General features: G+C 41.4%; 1 protein-coding gene across 1 annotated transcript; it reads left to right on the top strand.

Moving 5' to 3' along the window:
* The first annotated feature begins 8,233 nt into the window (after nucleotides 1-8,233).
* LOC128735562 (sodium-dependent nutrient amino acid transporter 1-like) lies at nucleotides 8,234-12,061 on the top strand. Its single transcript, XM_053830045.1, has 5 exons — nucleotides 8,234-8,357; nucleotides 9,956-10,607; nucleotides 10,670-11,044; nucleotides 11,110-11,753; nucleotides 11,814-12,061. Exons 1-5 carry the CDS (start codon nucleotides 8,234-8,236, stop codon nucleotides 12,059-12,061), a joined length of 2,043 nt encoding a protein of 680 aa, XP_053686020.1.
* Nucleotides 12,062-15,997: the final 3,936 nt, after the last annotated feature.

Raw genomic sequence — 15,997 nt, 5'->3', positions numbered from 1 at the left:
CATCTATTGCACTTAACGGACTTCCGGTTGGATGCTCTCGCCTTTCTTCTTGAGGGAAAGATGTTGTAATTGCCGGGTCGGCTATATTCTGCGGACACGAAGTGCCTCACGAGTCACGATGTCCAATTTATTCGCTCCGGGGTGTAGCTAGCAGTACGAACAAAGCATTAGGCGTAGTTGCTTGACTATTTTCGCCATGGCTGCTGCAAATGAACTCATAACGTTATCAATTTTTTTTCTACATGCTGCAATATGGTTACTATTTGTCGATGTAGCACCAGGTGATATGGTAATAGCACGTAAAAGTCAAAAAGTGAGTCCTTTTCTTACAATGTAGAATTCAACCACCGATTTACATCACTTGATCATTTGAAAAAATATCGCTACTCGGGGACGTCCATTGCCTTTCATTGCTCCTTCAATGTATGTTGAACAGAAAACAATATAATAGATTAATAAAAATGGAGAAAACTGCATCAAAATGCAGTTGTTTTAGATACAAATAATAAGATATTTTCCTTTTCTTCTATGATAACCGATAGGTTTTGCATACCCCCAATGTGCATACTGCATCAAAAAAATTGCATTCTATAGGTTTTGGTGATTCATATTTTCAACTATTTTACCTTTCATTACCACTATCAATCAAACAAACAACTAGAGACATGATTTTCAAGCCACCCACTATATACCGCCACACTGTCATGTTGGGATGTGTTGCCTATAGGTACAATGCCGATAGCTGGATTTGAGCTTCGCAACATGTAGAATCACTGCGGCACATAATTTTTACACACCTCTTTAATCTCGTCGCATACCTACATAGTAGTAAACTAAACCTTTACGATGCTGATCACTCTCCTCTTGCTATTATTGACGGCATGGAGCCCGCTATTATTGTGCTGGAAGTGGCGGCTGAACCCGTTCATTCAGTATTGCGGCATCACTCAAACGAAGTGGGCTTCGGGCATTGTTAGAGAAAAAAACTAACAACAAGTATTCTGTGAGTTCTAACCACTAGCAGTGGTTTCCTGATAGTTAGGTGGTGGTTCGTTCGCTTGTGATTTCCAGTGTGATTTTTCCGTGAAGTGCCGCGCAGCAGAGGAATGCTTCCGGATAGTATCCTTGGAAACACATTTGAATAGCAGGAATATTTGTGGTGTGAGCATTTGCGGTTAGTCGTATGAGCTTTACGTAAGCCAGCAGCATCTAGCAGTTGGTTAGGCGAAACTATTCCAGTACAATGAAATAAGTGGTTATATCAGAGATGTTGACAACGGATTAAACACCTCAATTCAAGCGTTCTACGGAAGAGGAAGTTTAGTGAACGTTTGCCGAATGTTTCAACATTTCACTTCAAACATTTTTTAATATGCATGCATGCTTGAGCTATGCATGACTTTTATTACTGCACAGATCAAGTTAAACATTTGATTCTAAGGTTTATAAGTTGAAATAATCAATAGACAGATAGGTCTGTAGCAGTTTCACACCAAGGATGAATCCATTATATCTATAATATTTCAAATAATACAACCGACAAAAAACTGCAAAGGTTAATAAAAATTATAAGAGCTATGAAAAGATTGTAGAAAGAAAATTGGCAGAAATATTATTCATTGCTTGTTATGTATCTGCTAAAATGCTAAAATTGCTATTTACTACATCATTCAAACAAAGTTGACTATATTTGAGTCAGATCTGACTATATAAAATTCCCAAAGTCGCGACTTTACAAGAAGTATTAATTATAATTAGTTTGATTTGTTGAACCAGTTTATTTTTACAATTGGATATCAAGTTACACCGAAAGCTCAACGAACTGTTGCTCTCTGAAGATAGAGTTTCGCTTCGAGCTCATGGTTAACAACTAGCGCCGCATCTGACGGACTGCCAGACGAAACATGACCCTTACATTCCATGCTACCAGGGTTTTAACGCACACCACCGGTTTCAAACATGCGTTTCCATTGCAACAAATCAGCTGACCGGAAGCATATTTGTCTCCCATGACGAATAACAGTTGTCAATAGCAATGCAAGAAGCAATCTCCAATATTTGAATGCATTTAGGTATAACATTTCGCTCCGGTCACCAACTATGGGTAACCAGGGCGTATTTGAATTTGGACGCGCTGAGCCAGAGACAAAGTTTTCGTACGTGCTTCACAGCACTTAAGCTTATCGATTTACTCAGTTTCTTCCTTTCTGGCAAACTTCCGAACTATGCAGACTGAAGCAAGCCTTAGTTGAGCTTATTGATAAGTAAAGTAAGGGTGGAAATGATTTTCCATTGGTTGCATGCACTTCGCCGCACAGTGGGTAAAAGCCGAGCGACAGATGATGATCGTTTTAGATTTAACAGCGTGATTTTGCGGAAGCATTGGATCTCTGCGACGAGTTAGTTTGATGTCAAATGCAGTTGAGTGTCAAATTTTAGAATGTTATCAATTTCTCAAGAAAATGGTAGCAACAAGAAGCAATTTGCGAGGGACTTCTTGTGCTACTCGATGTCTTGAAGTTTTGATGGTTTAGTATTCAGTTGGTGTTCAACAGACTAAAAGTTTGCTTGGAAAAGTTGTTTCATTGCAAGTGCTTCCGCACTCAACTTGAACAACTAAAGAAGAAAGATTGAACTGAAAAAAGTTTTCTGAAGGTAGAAAATCTATAGATATATCTAAAGCGACGTACGGATTCGGTACGTATGAAACCTAACTCAATCGTGGTGTAATCGAGAAGTCCGGAAGTTTACAATAAAATCGCTTGGTATGTTTGCGATAATTTGAAATGGAAATAGATCCACCATGATACGATTTCCCTATTTTTCCAAGCCGAAACGTGCTTCTGAATGGTTGTGCATACCATGCGAAAGTATAACATGCGAAATGTATAACTCAAAATGTCAGCGGTTACAGATGGCTGTAGGGTAAGAGCACTATAATTCGACCTATGAAACCAACGCATGGCTAACAAATTGCAATATATCGTCCAAATAGCGCTGTTTTTTCGAAAATATGATAAAATAGTACAAAAGGATGTATATTCAGTTAGCATTTAAAAGGAAATAAGTGTACTATGTATATTTTTCACTCATTTTCTCGTTTCAATTCAATATCCCATTGGGCTTTTCGACTCCTTGTTTTAGTTTTCGACCCTTGCGTGCTCTAATATTCGACCCAAGTACAAAGTAATGTATTTTCGAAGTCGAGGGACTGCGGATACATTCCATTGGCCAGTGTTTGCGAAGATGTTTAATCTTTGTATTAGTTCTTTTAGTTCTTATATTGCATAATATAACTCTAAGATGTTATACATAAAAGAGTCATAGCCGGAAACTGAAACAAATAGTTTTTATGGTCGTATTGGATTTTATTTAACTGAATAAAAACATTAAAGCACAGTGGATAGCTGATTCTATATGCGGGCAATATGGCTCTAGTGTGAGTGGCTCTGAACCATCTATTGTCTGCCGCAAACCGATTCATATGGTCGGTATTAGGTCAGACAGAACCGAGTGGCAAAATTATGACTTCGATAAACACGCATTCAAAGTTTGGTGCATTCGAAATCATCTTCTAACTCTGGCTGTTTGTAAATTTTATGTAGTTTGATTCGAGTACTCATTTTTTTAAATTTTGCGATTTGGTCCGGTCTGCTTTAACACCGACCATATGATATCGCGACAAGCAATCGAGTTAAGCAGGCGAGTCGAGCAGTCGATTCAAGCAACCGAATCAAGTAGTTAGGTCAAGAAGTTAAATCAAGCGGTTCAGTCATGCAGCCCGGTCGAGCAGTCAAGTCGAGCAGTTGGATCGAGTATTCTAGTCGAGCGCTTGAGTCGAGCAGTTGGATCGAGTAGTCCAGTCTAATAGTTTATTCGAGCAGTTAAGTCGAGTAGTCCAGTTGAGCAGCTGAGTCGAGCAGTCGAGCCTAGCAGTCGAGTCGAGTAGCCCAGTCGAGCAGTCGAGTCGAGTAGTCCAGTCGAGCTGTTGAATCGAGCAGTTAAGTCGAGCTGTCGATTCAAACAGAAGTCAAGCAGTTGACACGAGCAGTTAAATCAAGCTGTTCAGTCAAGCAGTCCAGCCGAGCAGTCGAGTTGAACAGTTGAACCGAGCAGTCGAGTCGAGCAGATTAATCGAGCAGTTCAATCGAGTAGTCCAGTCGAGCAGTTGAATCGAGTAGTTCAGTCGAGCAGTTGAGTTGAGCACTCGAATCGAACAGTTTAGTCAAGCAGTTGGGTACAGCGGTTTAGTCGAGCAGTTAAGTCGAACAGTTGAGTCGAGTAGTTTAATCGAGTAGTCCAGTCGAGCAGCTAAGTCGAGCTGTCGAATCAAACAGTTAAGTCAAGCAGTTGAGTCGAGCAGTCGGGTTGAGTGGCTAAGTTGAGCAGTCTAGACGAGCTGTTGAATCAAGTTGCCGATGAGTCGAGCAATCAAATCGAGTAGTCTAGTCGAGCAGTTGAATCGAGCAATCGGGGTAGCAGTTGAGTCGAGCAGCCGATTCGAATAGTCCAATCGAGTAGTTGAGTCATGTAGTACATTCGAACAGTCGAATCGAGCAGTTGAATCGAGTAGTCCAATCGATTCGATTCGACTGCTCGACTCAAGTGTTCGACTAGGTTACTCGATCCAACTGCTCGACTTGACTGCTCGACTCGACCACTCGATTTAACTGCTCGACTCGACTACTCATCTCGACTACTCGACTCGACTGCTCGACTCAACTGCTTGACTTAACTGTTTGATTCGACAGCTCGACTTAACTGCTCGACTGGACTACTCGATTAAACTGCTCGACTCAACTGTTCGACTTGACTGAACAGCTTGATTTAACTGCTCGACCCAACTGCTTGATTCGACTGCTCGACTCGCCTGCTTAACTCGATTGCTTGTCGCGATATCATATGGTCGGTGTTAAAGCAGACCGGACCAAGTCACAAAATTTCAAAAAATGAGTACTCGAATCAGACTACATAAATTTTGCAAACAGCCAGAGTTAGAAGATGATTTCAAATGCAGCAATATATGCAGATAAAAGTCGCGAGTGTTGAAAAAACCCCGACTATTATTTATTTAGCAAAGGCTAAAAGTGTGCGACATCGTTAAAATCTGAAGGTAAGAATTACCTTCGATTTGGTAGGTTTTAGACCGCCATTGTAACTTCCACGTTTATAGGAACCCATAAACGTGGGTGCTAATCTGGAGCTGCAAGTCCGGAATTGCTAATTCGGATCGGATTTGGACCAGCATAAACGGCGGCAATATTTTTCGGTGGATAAAACGATTCAACAGTGAAGCAGCTTACGATACGCTGCTGAACTTTCCCACCCGCTCGAGAAAAACCAGCCGCTTCGCCGTAAAGCTTCCCGTGGGGCCGTGGAAGGAACGCGTACCGGACTATGTGGACATCGTTGGGACACCCACCAGCAGTCGAGACGCCCACCGTGGTGAAACAACCCGTGTTGGGTTTAAAACGGAACAATTGATATGTGTAGACTATAAGAAGTGATCTACTAGATACTAGCTAAAAAACGAACCATGGTTTGTCGGCAAAGGCGAAAACATTTATAAACCTTGTGCTAAATAGATTTATCTTTGAGCGTACGATATTCGAGGGCTACTAATAAATGATGTTGCGTGAATAAGAGTTTGTACAGAAGTGAAGATTTTCTAATACGTAAGATTGTTCGTCGCGTTTGTTTTAGTACGGGTCAAATTGTTGAGTCTGAAACTTAGTTGTCGATTAGCTTCGTAGAAAGTCTTTGAAATTTGAAATGCTCGCCCCGAGATAAGAGTCCTCGGTCGGGCATCCCTATCCATCTTCCGCAACGGTCTTTCGGATATGAAAGTGGCGCTTAAACCGTTGTAGGCAAAGGCATCTAAAAACCTTTCTGGTCAGTCATAGGGCATAGGGGCATAGGGAGAATTCCCATGTAACGCTTTGTTCAGTAGCCGTAAAATTAAAAGCGTTGCACAGTCGAGCAATCTAATCGACCAGCCCAGTCGAGCAGTCTAGTCAACCAGTTGAGCAATCGAGTAGTTCAGCAGTCGACCAGTGAGGTGACTGAGAATACAACCCATTGCTACGAAAGCAAGACGTCCTGTCAGGGACCTGTTTTTGGTTACCGATAAGCCTCTTATGACGTCCTGTCAGAGACCTGGTTTTCGGTACAGACATAAGCCTCTTATATAAAAAGAAAGGCCAGAACTGGTGTAAGTTTCGTCAAAATATTCCACTACGTTGCGAAACAGTACAAAATGGAATTCGAATGGCGAAAAAAAAATCTTGCACAAACACCTGGAAAATCCAGAGTGGTCTGGATCAAAGTTGGCGAAAGTGCCCAGCTAGCATTTTCATATGTATAAAAAAGGTAAAAATCAGCATTACGTACAGATATACATGCTAAATAAATCGTATTTCATGCGCAAAATTGGCATATCCGTACTATTTTGGAGGCGATATACGTGATTACGAATAATTTTGAGCGTTACGACTATATAAGTATTTATATACGATAATATCCGATTAAGCGCGAGTCGCTCCGTACTACTCTACGATTTTGTGCTGAAAACCGTATGTATGTTAGTCATTATCATTATATACGACAAAAAATCAACTTGATCCCACTTTATCCAGCTTTAGTTACGATTTTGAGTTTGTTAGGAGATGTTTACGATAGTTTTCGTACATTGATATACGAGTTGGTGCTAGCTGGGTGATAAAAAAAGCCAAAATCAACAATATGTAATGTTTTAAAAGGTTGTAAGGTGTGTAAAGCCGGCAAAGAACTTTTGAGAGAACCGGAACTACGGATCGAAAGCTGAGGGGGAGATATTGAGCTGCGTTAAGTCCAATGCTGGCATCTCCATCCGGGATATGGGTAGAAGGTTTGATGCCAACTATCAAACCACTCGGAATATCCGCGTTCTAAAGGGGTATAGGTCTTGCAGTGCCAGTAAACAGCCGAATGGGCACTTGAAGCAGAATTTGGTAGCCAAGAAGCGTGCTAGGTATTTGTACGAGCAACAAATGTATTTCAATGGACGATGAAATCTACGTGAAAATGGATTTCAAGCAACTTCCCGCTTCCCGGTCAAAAATTTTACATTAAAAATGGGCGTAGCGATTTGCCAGGAAAGTATGAGTTCGTGTTCGCTGATAAATTCGCAAATAAAGTCATGATCAGGCAAGGAATATGTAGCTGTGGACTGAAGAATGAGCCTTTACTCACTTCCTCAACAATGGTATCAAGTTTATACATGGAAGAAAACTTGAAGAAACGAATTTTGTCATTCATTTAAAAACATAAGCGTAACGTTATATACTGGTCTGATTTAGCTAACTGTCACTGCTCTAAACTGGTGCTAGAGTGTTATGTAGCTAATGATGTCGATTTCGTGCCAAAAGGATGAACCCTCCAAATTGTCAGAAGTTTCGACCCGTTGAAAAATTTTGTGCAATTGTCAGACAACGACCTCGGGGAAGCTGGGGAACAGTAAACAGTGCTGAAAAAATGCGTTCAAAGTGGAAGAAACATGCTGATTCAGTCGCATCTTCAACTGTGTTGAGTTCTGTTAAGAAAAAAGTTCGAGGTTTTATCAGAACCAGAGAACACTGTTTAACTTAAAGTTGAATAAAAATACTGCAATCCAGTCATTTATGGTTTTTTTTGCGAAACTCCAGCCCTGAGTTATAGATTGTTCTATGCGTCCAATTTTTTTGCCAGCCTTTAATATACAAGAAAGGCGACAAATCGGAATGTGGGAACTGAGCGATCACTATTCTCAACGTCTATCGCTGCTAGCAAGTAGATTCGTGGGAAGTTATCAAGTCGGTGTTCTGGACCGCCCGTCTACAATGGATCAAATCTTTGTATTGCAACAGATCCTCCAAAAGTTTCGTGAATACCAAGTCCCTACGCACCACCTATTCAAAGATTTCAAGACCGCGTATGATCACATCGACCATTTCTACTAACAAAATTGTTATAAAGTTGTTGTGGCTTGTGGCCACTGCTTTAATGACTAATCCTGGTTATAAATGAATGACTGCAGTATAGAGTACCCAAATTGAGTTACTTGGGATGTGGGGCACATCTTCAATATATCCAGCCGATTTATCTGTTTCGCTGATGACGTGGACATTGTCGGAAGTTCTAGGTGATTGCTGAGCAATATACCAAACCGAAACATGAAGCAGTTAAGGTTGGATTATTGGTGAATGTGTCTTAAACCATGTACCGGCTAGCAGGAGGAGCCCAGCAAGATCGAGCTCGCAAAGTCAATAGAGTGGTAGTCGACGGGGAAGAGTTCGAAGTGGTGGACGAATTTGCATACCTCGGTTCGTTTATGACGTCTGGTAACAACTGCTCTACGGGAACTTGAAAGCACTGGTCGTTTTTGTGTGAACGTGAGAACGCTGTATGGAGGAGTAGGATGAACCACGAGCCGGCGCAGCTATTCGGCGAATCCAGTATCCAGAAAGTTGCTAAAACTGGAAGAATACAATGGACGGGACATGTTGTGAGAATGCCGGACAACAACTCTGAAACAATGGTATTCGCCTCGAATCCGGTTGGTACCAGACGCAGAAGTGTGCTCGATCAGATGGAGCAAGATCTGGAAAGTGTGGGGCGTTCTAGAAATTGGAGACGGACAGCCATGAACCGAGTTTGTTGGCGGAATATTGTTGTGCAGGTGAAATCTTAAAGGGCGTAGCCCCCATAAGTAAGTTAAGATAAGTAAGTAAATAAGTAAAGAAGAAAGTTGAAAAAGGAAAAAGAAGAAATTATGAGACAGGACCATAATTAGGAAAAGAACCAGGGAAGTTATTCACTAAAAGTGAATGGAAACTTGGCGTTTTGGTCATACATTCCGGTTATCTTCCTTACAGTAATTCTAAATAATGACAGTAAAAAAGTGTTTTTTTCTTTGAAATTATGGAAAATTCGGTTATGTATTTCCAATTTGCTATCAATTAGACGCAAAGTGACACACGCGAGCTATAGCTAGTGACAAAGTAATAACTTGTCGTGTTCTTTAGAACACCTATAATGTTAAAAGTGGTTAGCATTTTACCATAATTTTGGTAGGCGAGTTATTTTGAATTACCAAACACGAACACTTTTGCTAGAGGCCAAATCGAGGAATGTCAATTCGAAATCTCACTTCGGCGCTATTTGTTCCCTTCCATTGCATAAATAAGCTCTACCAAAAAGAAATTTTTAAATGGAAGCTTTTAAAATATAATAATAGTGGCAAAAGCATAGTATTCAAACCGTGTAACAGTAGTTTCACGATTTTGTTCAGCTGAACTGGCAATGATTGTAAGACAAACTATGGACTCCATTCTTATTTTATTTTGTCTTCTCTTTTGTTTTCCAGTAAGACATCTTACGTCAAAGCAAAACTTAAATTTGTAAATCTGGAACTAAATATTATGAATCAGAAATGAGACATTAGAGAACAGTCTGGACACTTAATATAATATAATATGAAGTTGTTGCGCCATTCCGAGAAAAACCAGTATGAACATGCTTCTAGTTAATCAATCCGATTAATCTATGTTCAATTGTGAAATCATAAACACGTCTTGTTTAGTGTAAACATGACTCATTATTGCTCGTTACAATGTCTGGTTTTATCTTCATTCTATGCTCTCACCGTAGGCTTTTACTGCGAATCATCAGACAACAGCCCATATAAAGATTACGGCTCACTTGATTGATGAGTCTGCTTATTGGAATCATATCTCCAGCCGAACTTCCGTACATGCCGTCTACATAGTCTACATCCACATGGCTGTTTGGATAAAACAATTCGTCTGCAGCATGTGTAGTGAGTCGTATTAATGCTCAGTTACCGCCAAATAAATGGTAGTTTATCATAATATTCTGAACCACAACAACGCAGCATTGGTGAAATAATAATATTCTAAAATGGCCATATCCAATCCAGCATTTGTGCAAGATGAAGAACAACGTGATGGTAGTGCGGACAACCATTTCTATCGAGCAAGGAACTATTTCCCGACCACGGACATTTCATTTTCGGAAGTGTCATCTGAACGCAGTACGAGAGTTTGTGCGTCCTCAACTCCGATTGATTCAAACTTACCGAAAAACATCAAAGGCATTCCTGCCCAGCGCGATAAGTGGGGCAAGGATATTGAATTCCTGCTTTCCTGCATCGCACTTTCGGTCGGTCTTGGCAACGTATGGCGCTTTCCATTCACGGCGCTGGAAAACGGAGGTGGGGCTTTCGTGATACCCTATTTGATTGTGCTACTGCTGGTTGGACGTCCGATCTATTATTTGGAAATGTTAATTGGTCAGTTCTCTAGCCGTGGCTGTATCGACGTGTACGATGCGTCCCCGGCGATGCGTGGAATCGGTTACGGCCAAACATACTCGACTTTCATCGTAATGACTTACTATGCCTCACTAATGGGATTGACGGTGCGTTATCTGATTGCTTCCTTTGGAAATCCGCTGCCCTGGAGCGAGTGTCAAGCTAGCTGGAATGCAACTTGTGTGAACTCGAGATTATCTGTGGATTTTGAGGGTAATTCTAGCTTGGTGAAAGTGTCCTCTGCGGAATTGTTTTTTGTGTGAGCAAAAATTGCAATTTCACATTTTATCATGTTTAATTAGCGAAGTGCCTTTTTTTTAGAAAGGAGGTTTTAAAGGAAACTGGTTCGATCGATGATGGCATTGGGAACCCGGACTGGCGACTGGTGCTGTGTTTGTTGGTTCCGTGGATTTGCATCTGTTTGACGCTGATCAAAGGTATAAAGAGTTCCGGAAAAGCGTCGTATTTTCTTGCTATTTTCCCGTACGTCATAATGCTACTACTACTCGTCAGAGCTTGCACTCTAGAAGGGGCTGCTCAAGGGATGCTGTATTTGATAAAACCTCAATGGGACCGTATCTTCGAGGCCAAGGTGTGGTACTCGGCTGTTACGCAAATGTTCTTCTCACTGACAGTCTGCTTCGGCAACGTGATTATGTATTCGTCTTTTAATCGGTTCACAAATAATGTTTACAGGTGAGCCTATCATTAACGTTAGGCTTTGACGAAACAATAACAATGATGTTTTCATTTTCTTCTAGAGACGTTACAATTGTCACCATCTTGGATACATGTACCTCAATGCTATCGGGATTGATCGTTTTCGGAGTCATTGGACACTTGACTCATGTGATGCAAGCTCCGGATATCAGAAACGTAGTTCGAGGAGGAGCTGGTCTGGCATTTGTTACCTACCCGGATGCGATTGCGAAGTTCAAAATTTGGCCGCAATTTTTCGCCGTCACCTTCTTCCTAATGTTGTTCGTCCTTGGAATTGGAAGCAATGTCGGTATGGCAACGACCATTATGAGCGTGATTCGGGATAGATTTCCGCAATTGAAACCATCGCTGGTGGCGTTTGGGATAGCGATCATTGGTTTCGGCGTTGGGCTCATCTACACCACACCTGGCAGCCAGTATCTGCTAGATTTTCTTGATTTTTATGGCGCATCTTTTGTTGCACTAGTGCTAGCAGTGTTCGAGGTGTTCACTTTTGCATGGATTTACGGTGTTGGCCGAATTTGTCGAGATATCGAATTCATGCTAGGCATCAAAACTGGTCTATATTGGCGTCTCTGCTGGGGGTTCGTCACGCCTGTCATGCTGGTAGCTATTTTAATCTACCACATTGCAACATACAAGCCATTTGCTTTCCAGGGTTACATATATACCGATGGAATGTACGGTGAGTATTCTACTAGATTTCGATTAAGCTATTGAGGATAAAATTTTCAAATCAATACAGCTCTTGGATGGTGTGTTTTCGCGGCTGGTGTCTTGCAACTTCCCGCTTGGGCAGTGTATGCATTTCTGCAACGAAAGGAGGGCAACTGGCAAGATCGCATACTTAATTGCTTTAAGCCAACAAATAACTGGGGTCCGGAGGACCCTGAGCTGAATGCCAAATATCATGAAAATCTGTTCAAACATAGACAGACATTGCCGGTGCAGCGAAATATTTTCCGGAAATTGATTGACAACGTTTTCCATTGAATAATTTGTTGTTGTTGTACGGTATCAACATTTTCTAAAACAGATTCAATTATTGCAATAGGAAGTATTACTTATAGGTTAATATTTAGTACTTTAGTACGTTGTAAGCCATGTGAAGGAGTTAGTCTTCGAATGAAAATGTTAATCTACATAATTGTGTAAGTCTGTGGCATTATTACTTATGCAAGGGGAGGTTTGCGGCATATTTGTAGCTTAATGCGTTAATAAATAAACTGTAAGATTAGATAACATAGTACATCTACCTTTGCTGCGATATTCTGCCCAAATTCCAATCCATATTTAGGTTACAGATTTACTTTCCTGCTATTCCTAGCATGTGGCCAACCCATCTCCACCTACGGATTTTTGTGCGTAGATTTATCTGGTTGGATTTCTATACGTTTCCTGAACGTGAGAATGCAGTTCTAGCTTTGTTTTCCCGAGCATCAATGTCAAACTTGACACTGCTGTTGTAAGTATGAGAAAGCTCACACTGCCCTGCTGGCTCGCTTTATCTTCTCAGGGTCGTAGCGTGTTCGGGGGACTCAGCACATTCGACTACTTACCGTCTTAATCAAACAAAGTGGAACAACGAAAGAGGGTTCAGAGGAAAAGGGATCGGCTCTTTAAACTTAAAATCTAGAACTTCATTTTACTTATTTATTAATCCGAGTTTAGAGTTGAAAATCACGTTGCGGTACCGGTCACGACACGTTGGGGCCCATCGGCGACATGCAGGAAAACGGATGAAAGAGAGAGTGTACATACCTCGACCGCTTCACGGTCGATTTTCGAGATGCTGGCGCGATGACGTACTACATCGAGGTTAAGGTTGACAGGAACTGTGCTTCCGGTGACTTCCAGGAATCCGGATGGGTAGCCTTGTATTACGTTTTCCACCCTTCAGGAACACTAGCGTTGCCTTAAACTGTTTGCCGTCCAGAATGGCAACGGGGTCACACGTGGTTCCACGTAACACCGGCTATACGATGTCTGATTCCGTAGTTGAAATAGGTATGGATCACAACGTCCGACTGCTTCTGGCCGCTGTCTGTCACATCCAATACGTTGGTACACGGACAGCCATACTGTCTTAGCCGTCTCAATATGAATTCAGTTCTTCGGCTTTAAGAAAGACGACGCTTCGGATGACTAGTTACTTTTGCACAGCTTTGAATTTTTAGCTCTCTGGCGTTGGGTGTAGTTCACCGTATGGTTCGAGCTCGACTGTCTCTCCTTTTTTTGGGCCTTTCAACCTTCGACCTACCTTCATCCTATATCTCCCTCTCGTCGACTATCTCTTTTCTCCCTTCTTTCTATCCGGACACAGTGGGTTCGCTATCGAATTTCCCTTCGTTTGCTGATAGGCGAACCGGTTGAGAGTTCCCAGGGTAGTGCCATGATCAATGGGTTAATTTATTGGTTAGAAATTTTAGTGCGGACTATTTTGCCGTCTTTTGCCGTTGCGGTTTTTCCGGTACATGTCTTTAATTAAATTTGTGACCGTTTACAAGTTTTGGCTGCCCTCTGGGAAATAAATAACGGCTCCTTGTAAAGCACGTCCAACGCCCCAACGTCTGGTCTGCACGTTCCGGGGTGTGCTCAGAAGGCCTCTTTTGTTATCCCAGATTATCATGCGGCAGGGATCCCACGGACTTGTAAGCGGCCACAATACAACATTCATTTATTCGCAATTTGTCGTTGCCTAATTATAGGGTTTTTTTTTTATGTTAGTGTGTTAGTAGGGACTTAAATCTAGGTTAAGCAAAAATAACAAATTTAAATAAGCAAAAGAAATTAACAAACTAAAGACAATAATTCAGAGCCAATCAAAACAAAACAAAATAATTACTATCTTATAACTAAAACGCTAAACTGAGCCAACTACTTCATTGTGCCGATCAATTTAAAAGTGATCGGTAACACTGTCTGATGCCAGATGGCTGTCAAGGTATCAGAAACTTGTCCACTGCTTGATCCACTCACTACTGTGAAATTGTAAGAATTGCCTTCGAATACATTCGATATTTTGTCTTACTGATGAGAATAATAAACTTGGTTTGGATATTCTGGTTTTTGCAACCTCAGAAAGATTTCAAATCCGGTGGTGGTGTTTAGAGTTCCTAACAAACAACTTGATAGTACTGCCTCAAACTTTTCGCTGATGATAGGTTTTACGTCGATGGGCTTAGCAAAAGCCTTTTTTTGTGTGTGGATATTGTCACTATGACCAGCATTTTGATCTACTGTGACCTTATCCAGGTGTTGTCCCGCACTTCGTTGTTATTGCAGTATTGCTATAGAGTGAGCGAACTGCTAATTATCCGTGCTCTAAGTGTCGGTGTGTTTTCACCCCTTTTCCCCTCTACGCTTCTTACTACTTTTCAACCAATCTGGATCTAGAGCCAGGAAGTGCGGAGACTAGTTATAATTTGTCCTTGGACAAGAGGCTTCATTCGCACCTCGAGCAAGTATCATTCTTATAACCAGCCCCGGCCAAAGGCTTCATGGTCGGTAAAGCAGAGTTCAGCACAGAGTGAGGGTGTCTATGTGTGTATGTATGTGTTCATTACTACTTATGCATTACCAATCTCGTTCCTAGAACCAGGAAGCGGAACAAGCTATAATTTGCCCTTGAACAAGAGGCTCCATTCGCACCTCGAGCAAGAACCACTCTTATAACTTGCCCAGGCAAGAGGCTTTCATTGTTAGGAAATGCCGAATGCAGTAGGAAGGATGTGGAGGGGCCTGAGAATAAACCCATGCTAAAGTCACTTAACATCGAATGTCCTTGATTCTACTAAGATTCGAACCCACGACCAGGGTTGCCACATGCACAGATTATTCTGTGTTTAACAGATATTTGAAAGAAATCGCCTGTATAGCATCTGTATGCATAGGATACAGATTTTTGCCAAATTACACAGATTAAACAGATTTTTGGGCTTTTACATGAGAGTCAAAGAGACGGAAATAGTCAGCAAAATGACTCTCTATCTCTTTCACTTTCATTGTTTTGCATTGGACAGATTTTTGCACAGATATTTTTCCTCGCCGTACAGATTGTCAGATTTTTCCAACAAAAAACACAGAATTATATGTGGCATCCCTGCCCACGACCACTCGCTTGTCAAGGCAGACTCGGTAACCTTGCGGCTACAGGGCCCCCTAAGCAATAGTCTTATAATAAAGCTGCGATATCTTGTTACGGAGTGACCGACGTATCACCCAATGATCTTGAGATTTCTCTGCTCGAAAGCACCACTTGAATCTAGCTCATTGTGGTGTAGTCGATTCCGTTTTGAAAGAGAGCCGTAATAATTGAAGCGAAGGACGTGTAATCGAAAGCTCCTTCAATATCAAGGAAAGAACAAAGAGTTGGCTCCTAATATTTGTGTTATTTTTCAATTTACGTCACTATACAGTACAGTGCGGTTTCCGTATATTTGCCGTTTTGGTATGTATGTCGATTTGCATGCAACTCGTTGCGGATGTAGTTATCTCTGATTTTCTCCATCAACTTAAGTATCGTTGATGTCAGACTTATTGGTCTGAAAGCCTTATGTATGGTATTCCCGACTTTATCTCCCTTAGGTATGAACCTCTGCTTTCCGCCAATTCTCCGGGAAATGTCTCAAAGCGAAACTGGTTCGAAAAAGGTTGATAACCTCGGACATTATAACGTCGTCTATTTTCTGTAAAAAAAATTGACAGAATACCATCCGGACCTGAGGATTTCATTGGTCCAAAAGAGTTACGTGCCCATATGATCGAAGCCTCCGTGAGTAATCTGTGTGCAAGCTGAGTCGAATAGTTTGGTACATTTATGTAACGACCCATTCCAAAACTTTCTAAATACTAGGGGAGTGTCGTCGTGGTTGGGCCAAGTTTTTGAACTCGCCCATAACCTTTGTTTCAAAAGGAATTTTGGAAATA

Source organism: Sabethes cyaneus, chromosome 2, assembly GCF_943734655.1.
Source record: "Sabethes cyaneus chromosome 2, idSabCyanKW18_F2, whole genome shotgun sequence".
Lineage (NCBI taxonomy): Eukaryota > Metazoa > Arthropoda > Insecta > Diptera > Culicidae > Sabethes > Sabethes cyaneus.
The sequence above is the reverse complement of the archived record's forward strand: the minus strand, read 5'-3'. Positions and strand labels throughout refer to the sequence as shown.